The sequence below is a fragment of the Mytilus trossulus genome, chromosome 3, assembly GCF_036588685.1.
Source record: "Mytilus trossulus isolate FHL-02 chromosome 3, PNRI_Mtr1.1.1.hap1, whole genome shotgun sequence".
NCBI lineage: Eukaryota > Metazoa > Mollusca > Bivalvia > Mytilida > Mytilidae > Mytilus > Mytilus trossulus.
This window is the reverse complement of record NC_086375.1, coordinates 80,221,367-80,234,984: the sequence shown is the minus strand read 5'-3', so window position 1 is coordinate 80,234,984 and position 13,618 is coordinate 80,221,367. Positions and strand designations below refer to the sequence as shown.

Below are 13,618 nucleotides of genomic sequence, written 5' to 3'. Positions count from 1 at the left end.
ATTTAATAAATAAAAGGAGAAAGGCTGTAGATTTTTTGTAAAGTTTCCATATGTCAAGCATTAAATCAACATAAGGGTACACAATTCACAATTTCGGTTACATTGTAAAGTGAACAAAGACATATCAACACATTAATTTTCTCAGAAAACTGTCCCTTTAAATACAAATGATCAGTCAATTTTTATTTGTTTTGTTCTTTATAAGTACATTATTCTCGTTATCCACAAGGTTTTCATCAGTTTATTATTAAGTATGACAGCACTCAATTTCCTGTATATATTATTATGGTCTTTGTGTTAAAGTATGACTAAATACAATGACTTCCTCATTTGGGTCAAAATATGAAATTAATATTGCAAAATTTAAAAATGACAATTAACCTTAGTGTATTTATGTTAATACCGATTTCATTTGGATTAATTTTCAGGTAAGGTTTTGCACATTTGGTAGTTATGTATAATCAGTTTCCTTATTACTTTATTGTCATGATTCACGAATCGAAAATTCACTCGTCTTGGTGACTAATGAAACCATTTATTCGGTAACTTAAATATTTATTAGCATTTGAATTTATTCTACTGTTCACTTATTGAAAATTATTGATCATTTTTCGATATCATTGATAAGAATTCAACAAGTATAAATATTCAAATGAGAATAAACACATATGCACAACAAAACCTTTTTTTATACTGCATGTTTTGCTGAATAGATATAGGAAGATGTGGTGTGAGTGCCAATGAGACAACTCTCCATCCAAATAACAATTTAAAAATTAAACCATTATAGGAAATTCATTTTTCATCAATTTGACATAATGGAAACAATGAGAAAGGATTACTTAAAACTATGTATTTGGCCAATAATTGTTGTTGCCAGCGTTTAGGTGTATTGGTATTTTTTTGTATTTTTTGGTTGCAACGCATTTATTTATAAGGAACATGCGTATGAACCGTAGTTTTTTGGCCTTTTTAACATTTTTTATTTGGGTGTCACTGATGAATCTTTAGTACGGCGTTAATACAACATTTCAATATTGGTATCTATGATGAGTTTATTTACAACCACTTGGTCGATGCCAATGCTGGTGGAGTTTTAATTCCCTAAGAGTATATCCAGCCCAGTAGTCAGCTCTTCTGTGTTGAATTGAGTTATCATTGATGCTCATAATCATACTGTTAACAAAACTTTTAATTTTTGAAATACTAAGGCGTTTCTACCTCAGGAATAGATTATCTTAGCTGTATTTTGCAAAACTGTTAGGGATTTTTGGGTCTCAATGCTCTTCAAATTCTTACTTAATTTGACCTGTTTAACAATGTTTTATTCGAGCGTCACTGATAAGTCTTTGGCAGACGTATGTCAAACTCTTATCCAGGAGTTACCCTTAACCCGCAAATTTATCTTTATCCAGTTACCCTTAACCAAAGAACAAACATATTCTGTAACATTTTTTCGAAAAAGCAAAATTTGGTAAGTATTTCTTTTTAATTAGATTAACAGTTAATTAATAATATTTTTCGGTATATATTATTTCGAATATTTTGAATAATACACTCATATTAAAACAATAAAAGGAAATGTTTACACACCTTATTACGATGATAAGCAACACATTGTCGCAATACATTAAACGTGATAATAAAACTGAATCATATGCCTTTTGCCCCTAAATATCAATCAGTACAATTTAGTCATAATCAGTCAGGGAAAACATGACCATATGCATCGTTAAAAAATTACTTTCTGAAAGAAATATTATAACATGATAGAAATAAACCCGTTGTAAGTATACATAAATATATTTCAATAGTTTAATTTATATTTATTCCACAGTAATGCTGTTTCGTCACTATGCCCTTTAGGCAAAACATTTGTAGATGGATCATGTGAAAGTAAGTACCAATACACGTTAAATTAAAACATATTATTATTTATAATACTTCGGTTATTACTTTCCATATAAAATAAGTAAAAAGTATTTTGATTATTTTTCAAATTGCAAGCGTTGAACTAGTTTTGGATAAAACTATTGCCCTCGGCTAAGTATAAGGAGTCGGTTTAACAAAAACAAAATTACGATAAATAAACAATTCAGTATACGAACGATAAATCTTGGTAAGTTATTTTGTAAAAATGACTCTAGGGCAATAACTGCACCACAGAACACAATACACCTACTACTCCACTCATAAGTAAGTTCATAATTTTTAGAATGAAGCGCTTCCGCGCTTCATACAAAATGTACTTCGGTCAACGCTTTTACCCCCAATAAATTTACAAAAAGAAGCATTCAATTCTTAAAAAAACTCAGAAATCAGAGTTCTATATTTTATTTTGACTGAAGACACGATTTTATAGAGCAAAACAGGTTCAATGAATAATCAGAAATATGATATCAAATAAAGAGTCAAAGATAATAATTGAAACATAATATATGTCTAGTAGTCATAAACTTAACAAATCATAACAATACAACGCATCATAATCCAAACAAACTTCATCATGTAAAGTAAAAAAATAAATAAAAAATAAACACAGCTTAAGAATGAAGACTTTATCAAATTTTAACTTAAATGGGTTCAGAAATAGGTATCTTTTAATTTAATTGCAAGTAATGCAATTTGGAAGATACCCAAGACAAACTTATTATTATGGTCAAATATACAATATTTATTTTATTTGATCAGTTCGCGGAAAGTTTCTATCAAGCTCATAATATCTACTCGATGTTCGTTTGTAAAAGTAATATGACCACAACTTTTGGAATAGCAGGGGCTTAGCGAAAAAACTGTAGCAAAAATGCTATTATTCAATAAAACAATATAAGTATTATTAGAAGAACAGGGTTTCAGATATCAATAGAAAGAAAACGTTCCTCATACAATAGTGTTGGCCGTATTATTTTACACAAAAAATGAAATATCACATTGGATAACTTTTACCGTGTGTGGCAAAATTTATAGGAATTTTTGGTCCTCAATACTTTTCAACTTCGTACATTAGTTGGCCTTTTTGACATTTTTTATTCGAACGCACTGATGAATCTTTTGTAGACGAAACGCGCGTGTGGCGTAAATATAAAACTTCAATCTTGGAATCTATGATGAGTTTATTTGGTATATTCTGGCCCTACTTTTCATTGTGAATACGAGAAACCTCTTTACAAAAAAAAATTTCTACCAAGTCATATTTAACAATTATGAAAATAAATTCCTCATTCTTCACATATCATCCTATCTTAACATTACATCATTAGACTTTAAAATGTTTTCAAATTGATTTCACCTAACATGATGGGTTTTTCCTTAAAAAGTATTCTGTTCAAACAGAAGACATACAAAAATGTTCTGAATCCAGATTTTTCCCTTTTCCTCATATCTTAGAATGTTTAATTTTGAACAAAATAATTTGATTAATAGCGTTGAAAAACTAAATAAAATTCTACTGTGCAAAAACAAAATTATGACACAGATTTAAACTTCAATTAAGTTGCTCAGTTATCACACTTAATAATAAAATAAGCATATACACGTTTTTCTTAGATTCGTGTCTATGTTTGCAATCCAGATTTGAAGATAACATAATTTATAAATGCATACATGTATGTCATATCATCTTTTAAAGTAATCATCACAGTCAAAAAATCCAATTTTCCGTCGTTAGTTTGAAATATAAAAAATAAGTGACATAGTCAGTTCAAATTTATAAGTTAATTTTGAATAACTACATTTTATTGTTTTCTATTCGAATATATATAAAGAATTCAAATTGATGCACGTACCACAAAAGATGTATTGTATGCAAGAGGCGCGTGCGCCTCGCCTTAAACAGGGATGATTAAAATAGATCGTTGATTTATATAGTGTTCACACGTTTTAATTCAAAGATAATTATAGAAAAAAAAGTTTATTTGATTGTTTCATTTAATGTTTCGTCAAAAATCTTTTAGACCTGTGAAATATATACGTTGTCTTTTGTTATAAATTTCTCTCAATACTTCCAGATTGCCCATCTGGGTACTTTGGAAGAGGCTGTGTTCGAAAATGTGATGGAATTAATTATGGCATGTCATGCTCAAACAAGTGCAATTGTTCTGACAATGAAACGTAAGTTATTATCATGATGTTTTTTTTACATGAGAGAAAGAGACGAAAAAAATACCTACAAAAGTATTTAAGATTGCATTATATAAAAAAAGATATATATTATTCTTTTTTTACAATTCCAAATCAATACCAGCGGAGTGAGTTTTAAAAGTCTAGCCTGCTAGAGGATAAATCAGCTATCAATAGCAAGTCTTTACGGCTTTTGACCCTACGTAAAGCCAATACATGTGGCTAGGGAAAGAACTTCGATAGTTTGTGATGTTTTTCGATTGTATTCAAAGTTTTGCAGATTAGATGCGATAACCTGTCAAATGTGGGATGGACAGTCAGCACAAACGGCTCTCTAAATGTTGATCTTTTTTCTTTATTTTTAAAAGATCATCTCGGCTGATGTTGATTGCACGAGCTTAACCCTTGCTTTGTATTTTCTCTTGTAGACCCGATTTGTTTTGGTGACCCTTGAATTTTTTGTATTCGCCTTTTTGCAGTATCATTGGTTAAACACATCCGTTTTATTTGTATGGCCTCATGTAGGGAATGCTCCTGGTGCAAAGTTTAGGATGACAACTCAATGACGTCATCAGTTAATTTTCGATCTATGAGTTTGAATATCTCTCTGGTATCTTTCGCCTATCTTTGAAAGGAGAATACTATTGATGTTTTTTCTGCGTGCTTGCGATACAGTTCTGTAAATATTATGCTATTTTCCTTTACATAGCAGTGTCAAATTTTAAAGTTAAAAAAAATCATAAGTGAATTTAATTGAGGGATAAGCATCGTTGGCAAATTTTACTTCTTGTTCAGTATTATTTCTCTTCATGTTAAGATCGTTGATGAATCAAAACCAAGAGCCTCAGGGAGATTGATAAAAAATTTAAAACAACACGTTAAATAATTACTTGCGTCCGATGCGCTTTTATGGATTTACTTTCATCAGGAACACTCAAAGCCAAACATTTGAAATCCGAAGATGGATAAGTACTGAAACTGTTGAAGAGCTATGTGCCAAAAACTACCTTAAATAAATAGCAAAATTCATCTAAGGGCAACTTTGCCTGAGGAAGTTGAAACCTTAGTTCCTGAATAAGAAGAATATAAACGGACAATTTTAGTAAAATTTGTTGAATCATGTCAATACCGAAAAACTATCTACTGAGCTGATTATGCCAGCGGGACTGATAGTCGATCAGCAGAGGTATCGACTCAGTGATGTAAAAAATTTAAAACAACACGTTTAATAATTTTTTCTGGATTTATCTTCATCAGGAACGCTCAAAGTCAAACATTTGAAATCCGAAAATGTACCGCAACCGTTGAAGAGCTATGTGCCAAAACTACCTAAAATAAATAGTCAAATTCATCTAAAGCCAACTTTGCCTGAGGGAGTTGAAACCTTAGTTTCTGGAAATATTTCAAAATTTACAAACGGACAATTTTTAATAAAAGATAATGAGGAGAATTGACGATTCGCTGTTCTTTCCCCCCCCCCCCCCATAAAAACTTCGGCATAAGACGGTGCTATCCTTGTTCCTATTGATGTTCCTTTAACCTTGAGAAAGTGTGCACTATTGAACGTGAAGTTATGATTATTGCATTTCAATACCAAAGTTAGAGGCTGAATTCAGTTGGTAGATGTAAGATGTTTCAGGAGCGCCAGACATCCCTACATGCTTCAATACTATCATAATTAAAAATGTAGGTAACATCAAGCGAGACAATGATCTTTTTAGGTGGGAGAGGGCTCTCAAATTCCATTTTCTTCAGATACCGTGTTATGTCTTGCGTATAGGATGGTAAATGCGTTCTTAGATGAAGGTCAATAAACTCAGATATTTTCTCTGTAGGGTGGTCATTGCCAACGATACTCATCCCTCTATAAAATATAATTGTGAAATATCTGACTCTTAGGATTCCCTACATCCATTTGTGTTCATATCTTGTGAAATCCATATGTTGTCATGAGTGTACCACTAAACATTTTGCACAAGTAAAACTTTTAATTTCAAATGGATTTGTACCAACAGGCTTAGGCAGATGAAAGCTATTATTTAAAAAGGCGCATAGAAAATGATGTGTTTATTATGATCCACCTACGATAGTAGAGGGGCATTATGTTTTCTGGTCTGTACGTCCGTTCGTTTGTTCGTGGTGTTGTATGTTTTTTCGTTCGTCTGTTCTTCCGTTCTTTCCACTTCAGGTTTAAGTGTTTGGTCAAGGTAGTTTTTGATGAAGTTGAAGTCAAATCTACTTATATATATATAGAACTTAGTACATATGTGCCATATGATATGCGTTCTTTCTAATTGTAATGCAAAATAGGAGTTTTGATCCCAATTTCGTGGTCCACTGAACATAGTAAATGATAGTGCAAGTTTCAGGTTAAGGTTTTTGGTCAAGGTAGTTTTTAATGAAGTTTTGGAACTTAGAACACATTTTCCCTGTGATATGATCTTTCTTATTTTAAATGCCAAATTAGAGTTTTTACCCCAATTTCACGGTCCACTAAAGATGGGAAAGGATAGTGCGAGTGTGGCATCCGTGTACTATGGACATATTCTTGTTCCGAGATATTGCTTACACTAACCTAAAGTGTAAGTTTCATAAAAAATCGGACAAGAATTGAACATGTGAGAGGGCTAACAAGACAGGACGGACAGATGGACACACGGATGGACGGACGGACGGACGCCTGGTTCCCGCAGCGATCTACCCCGCGGACAAAAAAATGTATTAATATTTTTTCGAATTTACCTAAGAAGAGGACTAAATTTGTTTGAAGCCAAAAAATTCAAAATATTTATTTAATTTCTTGTTAAATGTTATACAGAATATCCAATTCCCCTCCTATCTCATGTGTTCTTGCTTGCATAGAGTTGAGGTTTTCATTCCACCCCCTTGTCTTAAGTCCAACCCCTCCTTCCCTTCCAAAACCAAGTCAAACCAAAATATTTGATCTTTAATTTTGCTGCATATCCACTGATCATTTAAAACTGATTCGAATGAAAATAAGTGTGTCAGCATATTATTTTTAATAAATAACATTTTTAAATTTGAATTTAATTGTTTAAAGTCCTATATTTTAAAATGAAAATGATTACATGAATGAATGGATATTTTATTTGCGAAAGCATAAATAACATGATATGACAATAAATAAACAAGTATACACTATGTGACAAAATAACATATAGCAAACACAATACATAATAATGTAATAAAGGTTTAATTAATTCACAATACAGGATATAATTTTCCATGCAAGTTACACAGTTAAATTGCGTTTGATTTAGATTTTGCTTGAAGCAAATGAACAAGATTAAATTTAATTGGCCAAGAAAAATAATGCGTTGGCAAATATTATAGTCTTGTAGTTCTAAAGGCTGGAAATACAAGTACAAAGTTGTACTCATCTTCAACACAACCCAAATTGCAGCATTCACATAGACCCATATTTCACATAGACCCAAAAAACTTTTAGGAATTTTGGTCCTCAATGCTCTTCAAACTCGTACTTTATTTGGCCTTTTAACTTTTTTGGATTCGAGCGTCACTGATGAGTCTTTCGTAGACGAAACGCGCGTCTGGCGTATATACACAATTGAATCCTGGTATATATGATGAGTTTATACACACCAATTACTTAAAACATCAAATAGAGCCTTTAAATTAGTTCATTTTCAGCAATAAATACAATGTCGTCTGCATATAAAGTATACCAACTTTTTCATCATCAATGTATACACCAATATCTAGTGTTTTGTTTAACATCAAGACAACTTTTAATAAACACTTCAAATATAACATGCGATAAAAGAGGGACGAAAGACACCAAAGATAATATGCACATCCTTGTTTTAAACCTGAATTACCACTTAACCAGTCTGTCATATTGTCAATAAGGTTAATACAACATTTTGCATGTGAATATATAGCTTTCAATGTACATAACAAATGTGTACTTATTCCGAAATCATCTTATTTAGTAAACAGTAATTTTCTACTAAAAGAGGGACGAAAGATACCAAAGGGACAGTCAAACTCGTAAATCTAAAACAAACTGGCAACACCATGGCTAAAAATGAAAAAGACAAACAGAAAAACAATAGTACACATGACACAACATAGAAAACTAAAGAATAAACAACACGAACCCCACCAAAAACCAGGGGTGATCTCAGGTGCTCCGGAAGGGTAAGCAGATCCTGCTCCACATGCGGCACCCGTCTTGTTGCTTATGTGATTACAAATCCGGTAAATAGTCTAATTCGGTAGGTCAAATTCATGAAAGGGAAGGGGATTGTAGTTACGACGTAAGGAACATATCCGATATCATTTGTGAAAGGGTTATTCCATAACGGTCAACCAACTCGTGATGGCGTCCGTAAAATTTACGAAGGGATGATTTCAACTTCACCATTTGGAACTCTTGGTTTAATAGCTTCCTTGTGAGCAGTAACCCTCTATCAAGAAAATCATGATAGGAAACGCAAGCACGGGAATATCGTATCAATTGGGAGATATATACCCCGTATGCAGGTGCTGCTGGACATACGCGCTTAAAAAATCTATCAAAGCTCTAAATATTGATAACTTTTTCTATTTTCTAGTTTCAATAATTGAGTTTAATGTAATGAGATACTTCTACCTTTACGTTATAAATTTTTCTCATAATGTCTTAATTAATAAATAATATCTCTTTGTTCTAATCAATACATTTACCTAGCTTTCAGTAAACTACAATAGAATGTATATGCACCGGGGTTGAACTCATGCCTCTGTATGCTAAAGCATATGATAGATCTAAAGTTGAAGACTTAGAATTTGGCTTATAATACTAGAAATAGTCAATTAGTCAATTAATGTTTGTATCTTTCAAAAATCTTCTTCTCTGAGACAAATGTAACCAAAATGACGGACATGGCTAAAAAAAAACACATGGATAATAATGCAGATTTTGACTTATATCTCTGAAACAAAGCAAAGGTATAACGGTTGCATTATTAAATGCATCAATTGTAAATAAAAATATCAGGTGAAACACACAGGCTCCTTGGATCCTCTAGTTTTTTTTTTTTTGCAGTAGCATTACTTCTTCAAACAGTATTTCACCATCTAAAACCTCACTTGAGATGTTAATATTAACAGAAGTGTCAATGGTTTGATTATTACAATTTATTTAATCTATTAAACCATTGACAATAATAGTGCATTGACTTGACATTTCAACGATATAAAGATGAGGTTTAGAGACGGGGAAATGCGAGGCCAAATTCTTCGTTGATATGTCAAGTCAATGCACTATTATTGTCTTTATACTGCAATCTGGAAAAAGCTTTCAACTGTTGTTTGATGTGTTACTGTTATTTTTTTGATTTAAATATTAAAAAACGCTTTCTTCAAAAAGGCCACATATCTATGGCCGAGAAATATAAAACACAATGAAACGTACATTACCTGTTGTAAACCGCGATTTATGGTGAACGAATTCGTTTGAGAATGCACTCAAATATCAACATTAACATATTATATTGATTTATATGTTTCAAACAAAATATATTAACAAGTGAAACACATTTTTCCGAAAATCGTAAAAGAGATAAGTTTGAGTTGTTCCACGCATCATTGTATATGTTCCGGACCATATGAGTATTTGGACCATGCGTATACTGATATGGTTCTTATGGTTATTATGGAGAAAACTTCATAAGTATGATTTACTTGTGTCTAATCCATTTTGCTTTAATTCAGCAAATAAAATATGTTTAAACTAAACTGATATGGTCATGACCATACGCGTATGGTCCAAATGCTCATATGGTTTGGAACATGTACATTGAAAACAAGAACAAGTTTTGTTATTAACGGACCGGACCATATGAGTATTTGGACCCTATAGGTATTTTTTTTCAATTACATTATAAATGTTTCAATGATACAAAAACTTTATCTAAAAAAAAGAATGAAAGTTACATGACAATGTATTACTTTTATAATTCAAATACTTCATAAAAATTAAACATTGATGCCAAAGTTAGTTTTTATCGCTATTACATTCTTGCATGTAGGTTTGGGGTGACATTTACTTTCACATGATATCATAGATTTTTTGCATTTGCAAGTCTTGGTTGGTTGTGCACGATTATTTTCATTTACCCCTTTTGTTTGCGAGTAAAAAGCTAGCCTTTTTGTAGCTGCGTACAGTGATGCCGAGGTATTGGGCCATTGCGATATGTCTACGGTGTTTTAAGAGGCTCTAGATCTCAAAATCGTATCATGATTGCCATACACCATATTCACAAGAAAACTTATATAAACTATGTTAGTTTCCAGTGACTTCTTTGGTAGGAGTTTATTAAGAAATTTTTGGAATTAATTTATTTAAGTCGACATATTGCCATTCACTCGTAATAACAAATCGGTAATGATCATCGGTAATGACCATCGGTAATGACCATCGGTAATGATCATCGGTAAAAATGTGTTAATTATAGTTTTGACAAGTAAGTATGTGAAACTTCTTATTTTTATTTAGCTAATCTTTTTATCATAATAAAATAATAAAATTACCTATATGTTTGCGTCTTTTTAATGAACGGTCATACCATATGCAGACTTTAGAAGTATTAAAAGTAACCTGTAAAAGATTGGTAATTATACCGACATACGCGTACAGTCGGACATCGTATTGTCGGACCATATGAGAATATACTGATATGGTCATGACCATACGCGTATTGTCCAAATACTCATATGGTCCGGAACATATACATTGAAAACAGGAACAAGTTGAAGAGGTCGTATGAATAATTGAATATAGTTTCAACAACTTCTAATTTAAATATGCATGAGGACAAGTGATATCGGGTCAGTGACTGTATACGTCATATAAGCATTTTGATGGCTCGAATAGAACGAGTGCAGTATAAATTAGTATATAAGACTCCGGCAATCTGCATATTTTAAAAAGGTGCATACAAACTGTGTATTAAGGTATGAAAACGACACAAAATACAGCAACAAGACAAAGTCTGCGCAACACCTACCCAATATAAGACTATATGAGGAGAATAATAGTTCTGTTTCTGTCGCAAGGGGTTGTCGATGAACACAAGGTACATGTAATTTCAGAAAAAAACCATATGCAAATTAATTGTGTATCATTTAACTGCCTGACAATGGACCCATCAAGATTTCGAGACAGAATTATGACCCTTTACATCTACGGCTACATCAAACATTTTGCTCATATAAGATAGTCATACAAAATAAACTCATCATAGATACTAATGATCAGGTAGTTCTGTTGTATACTCTAACCCATATGCTTAAAAGACGAACACAATATATGGGTAAGAAGTTAAGCAAATAGAAGTGTTCATTATCACACAGATGAAATATTCAATTTAGTTACTTTGTTAAAAAATAACAGGGAAATGATGAATGCTATCAATGAATTCAAGTAAGATGGGAAGGGATGGTTATTTGAAATAGTATTCAGTTCCAACACTAGATGAGTACCAGGCTAATTTGTTTCTTATGATATTTGCAATGAAATATATCAAAACAAAACCACTTTCAGAACTAATCAAAAAGTTGTTGCGTCTTTAGTAATAGAATACATTGACCTCATCCTGCAGTTGTAATGACATAATAATGCTTCATTTACTTACTTGGTATGTGAGCAGACCCATTATAAATGAAAATAATATATTAATTTTTTTTTATAGATGTGATCATGTATTAGGATGCGTAATCAATCTAACTACTGTTAAGAAAGAAGGTAAGGTATAGAAGATTATAAATTTATATAGGATTTGTGTATATATGGCAAATCCTTAATTTGTTATGGTAAAATTGATTATAAGGCTGCCCCTGAAGCTACACTGAATTACATTTGAAGAGTAAAAATTACAGCATTATCAAAAATATTGCTAGCACCAAGAATTAAATTTTAACCGAAACTTCGGTTTATCTTGTAAAATGTTTTAGCCGGTAAAAGTTATGTCAATGATTTGGAAAGATATTCTGTTATCCTTTGGTTTTGTAACCAACGACAATTGAAACCAAAGGATAACAGAATAGTCCTAATTTGATCGTTCAATATTTCCTCTTTAGTAAGTGTCATGCATATATTCGAGTTTCGATTTAATTAGCAATACTGCATTATCTTTAAGAGACACATAAACAATGTTGTTTGTGCACAATGTCATATTTGTCATGGTAGAAAGACATCTTTTTAGCAATGTTTCGGATTCTGAAGATACATGTATTATAATGTGTTTAATTTTCATCCTGTGTTACGGGGTTCAAAGCATCAAGCCATTATGTGAGAGCATATTCACGTTTCATTTGCCTGGCTGAATTCATTAGTATTTAATGAGATGTTTTTTCATAATATAAATTAAGTCTCATGATATTTAGGTACTTTGGGTAAAACGTAAATAAAATCTAGCTGACAATAAAGCTGATATAGATTTTTCCTTGATGTATTGGCAAGGGAAAGACTTCAGAAATGATTATTTTCCGTTAATCTTTTCTAATGCCAACTGGTTTGAAAGTTTCGAGAGGGGTAGTCATAAAACCTTATGGGAATTAATACTCAATGGCTTTTGTATACAGAGCAAAGGTTGCTAGACTTCGAACTGTTAGTTACAGTAGCTTAAATCTATCTGGTTCTTTTTATGTTATAACAATTTAGGTCAGTTGAAATGATTAAACTATTTTACTTTCGAAAAATCCCCCACAGGTAAAGACCAACGATTCGTTGTATTACATTCTTGATGTTATATCTTTTTTTAAAGGATGTGATCTAGTTAGAAAACATGGCCCAACAGAACCAAGTGAGCTTTTATCATCACTTGAAGTCCGTCGTTCCTTGTTGTCGTCCGTAAACTTTTACAAAAATGATTTCCTCTAAAACAATTTTGCCTCGTGAGGGTATTTTGTTTATAAAAATGTGTCTGATGACCACTTCCATCGAAAAAGATGACTGCTATGTTTAAAACTAAAACTTGGGAGTTAATTGTTTTTGGCTTATTTTTTCTTTTACAAAAAAATCTTTTCCTTTAAATTTACTAGGCTAAAGTAAACTAAACTAAACCTGAATAATCCTTTTGTGTGTAGTAAAAAAAAAAATTCAAATGGTCACAACTTTAAAATTTATGTAATAATGATAAGGGGTCTTCATTAACTATTGTGAATAAAGACAGACAAAGGTAGTATACCGCTGCTCGAAAGTCATAAATCAATTGAGAGAAAACAAATCCGGGTAACAAACTAAAACCGAGTTAAACATATCAAATATAAGAGGAAAACAACGTAACAACAGAAACGCTGAAGTGCAACACAAACAAAAGACAATGCAACTAACACTGAAACGAACTAAAAGATAACAACGGCATTTTTTTTGACTGCAAGTGGAATAGCTACTTTTATTATGATTTTAAACTTATTTTACATGATTTCCAAAATCATGTAGTAAATACAGGTGTGCGATCAAGGCTCGTGA

At 31.8% G+C, this 13,618-nt stretch overlaps 1 protein-coding gene across 1 annotated transcript in view; it reads left to right on the top strand.

Annotated features, from left to right (window-relative positions):
* Nucleotides 1-323: 323 nt before the first annotated feature.
* The window catches only part of LOC134709761 (uncharacterized), a 37,772-nt gene continuing 24,477 nt past the window's right edge, over nucleotides 324-13,618 (top strand). The window contains exons 1-4 of the mRNA XM_063569910.1: nucleotides 324-428; nucleotides 1,838-1,896; nucleotides 4,008-4,110; nucleotides 11,838-11,890. Coding sequence (XP_063425980.1) covers nucleotides 343-428; nucleotides 1,838-1,896; nucleotides 4,008-4,110; nucleotides 11,838-11,890 — 301 coding nt within the window. The 5' untranslated portion in view covers nucleotides 324-342. The remainder of the gene's footprint in view (nucleotides 429-1,837; nucleotides 1,897-4,007; nucleotides 4,111-11,837; nucleotides 11,891-13,618) is intronic.